This window comes from Rhinoderma darwinii, chromosome 11 (assembly GCF_050947455.1).
Source record: "Rhinoderma darwinii isolate aRhiDar2 chromosome 11, aRhiDar2.hap1, whole genome shotgun sequence".
NCBI classification, from domain to species: Eukaryota; Metazoa; Chordata; class Amphibia; order Anura; family Rhinodermatidae; genus Rhinoderma; species Rhinoderma darwinii.
The window spans coordinates 13,597,960-13,599,536 of record NC_134697.1 but is presented as its reverse complement, the minus strand read 5'-3'; the positions used below and the strand labels follow the sequence as shown (position 1 = coordinate 13,599,536).

Genomic DNA, 1,577 nt, shown 5'->3' with positions numbered 1-1,577 from the left:
TCAAGTCAAATCCCTTGGTGATAAGGAGGGTTCCCACTCCTGCTGGCCACCCCCAACCATAGGGCTGTCATTACAAATCCTTTTTGAAGATTAGAACATTTTATTTTATTAGTTCTAAGCTTGCATCATTGATCATTAAAAAATCGAAATCATTAAAACCATAAAAGCATATTTTATTTCGCCTTGATTATTGTCATTCCCAAGAGTCATCATCATTACAATTAATAATATACTCAAACCTCTGGTGAAAATTTGTACTGAATTCATATTATATATATATATACCTTGCATTTTCCTATTGTCATCATGTTATGCTTTATGTCTGGGATTATACCACTTACTCTCGTATACCTGTTCATTGTAAAATGGAGGTGAGGAACTTCACTGTCACTGAATTTGTTCTCCTTGGCTTCCATGAGTTTCCAAGATTCCAGTTGGTATTATTCGTCATATTTCTGGTCATCTATGTGGCAACTTTGGTTGGAAATTTATTAGCAACTGGTCTGTTTTGCTTGGATCATCATTTTCACAGTCCCATGTATATACTCTTATGTAACATGTCTGTATTGGATATGTCCTTCACCACAATGGTTCTGCCCAAGTTGTTGGACATCTTTCTGACTGGGAACAATGTCATCTCCTACAATGGTTGTATCACTCAGGTATTCTTTTTTGTGGTGCTCATGGTGTCAGAATACTTCATCCTGGCTGCCATGGCCTATGATCGCTACGTGGCCATCTGCCATCCTTTACGTTATTCTTATTTCATGAGTCTACCGGTCTGTTTCTGGATGACATTGACATCTTGGAGTATAGGCGTCTTTGAGGGCATTGTTTATGCCATTTTGATATCATTTTGTACATTTTGTGGGTCAAATGAAGTAGACCATCTATTCTGTGATTTGAAGCCTCTTATAATGCTTTCTTGTAGTGACACAGGAACTATAGAGACAATAATTCTTGGACCAAGTGCCGTCATTGGCTTTGTCCCTTCAGTCATGACCTTGGTGTCCTACATGTATATTATCTCAGCAATCTTGAAGATTCATTCTACAGAAGGAAGACACAAAACCTTCTCCACCTGCTCCTCACATCTCACGGTCATCCTCTTGTTTTATGGAACGGTTCTTGGCATGTATATGAGGCCAAAGTCCAGCTATTCCATAGACCAGGACAAGGTGTTTGCCATTGTGTATGCAGGAGTCATTCCAATGCTCAACCCTCTTATTTACAGCTTGAAAAATCAGGAGGTGAAGGAAGCTCTGTACAAAATAAAGAAACAAATGCTTTGATATTCCGGAGGCTTTTGAGGGTAAATACCTCTAAGTAAATTTTTGTATGTAAAGATCAGAAAATGAAAATTTCTTGTTGTAGCTTTAATCTGAGCATGTTTTTGATACTTGTTTGCCCTCCATCTCCTTCCATCTCTCTTTACAAGTTTAGTAGAAAGTAGATCAGCATTATAGATAAGTCTGTGCAGTAGAGGAAGGTTTTCACTGACGTGGTATCGTATCCACTGGTGAAAAAAACGCTAGGCCATGTGCACACAGAGTAAATTTCACACTGATTCCAATGCG

At 38.4% G+C, this 1,577-nt stretch overlaps 1 protein-coding gene across 1 annotated transcript; it reads left to right on the top strand.

Moving 5' to 3' along the window:
- Positions 1 to 557: 557 nt before the first annotated feature.
- LOC142663874 (olfactory receptor 5AR1-like) lies at positions 558 to 1,292 on the top strand. Its single transcript, XM_075842708.1, has one exon. The coding sequence runs from the start codon at positions 558 to 560 to the stop codon at positions 1,290 to 1,292; it is 735 nt and encodes a 244-aa protein (XP_075698823.1).
- The last annotated feature ends 285 nt before the right edge of the window (positions 1,293 to 1,577 follow it).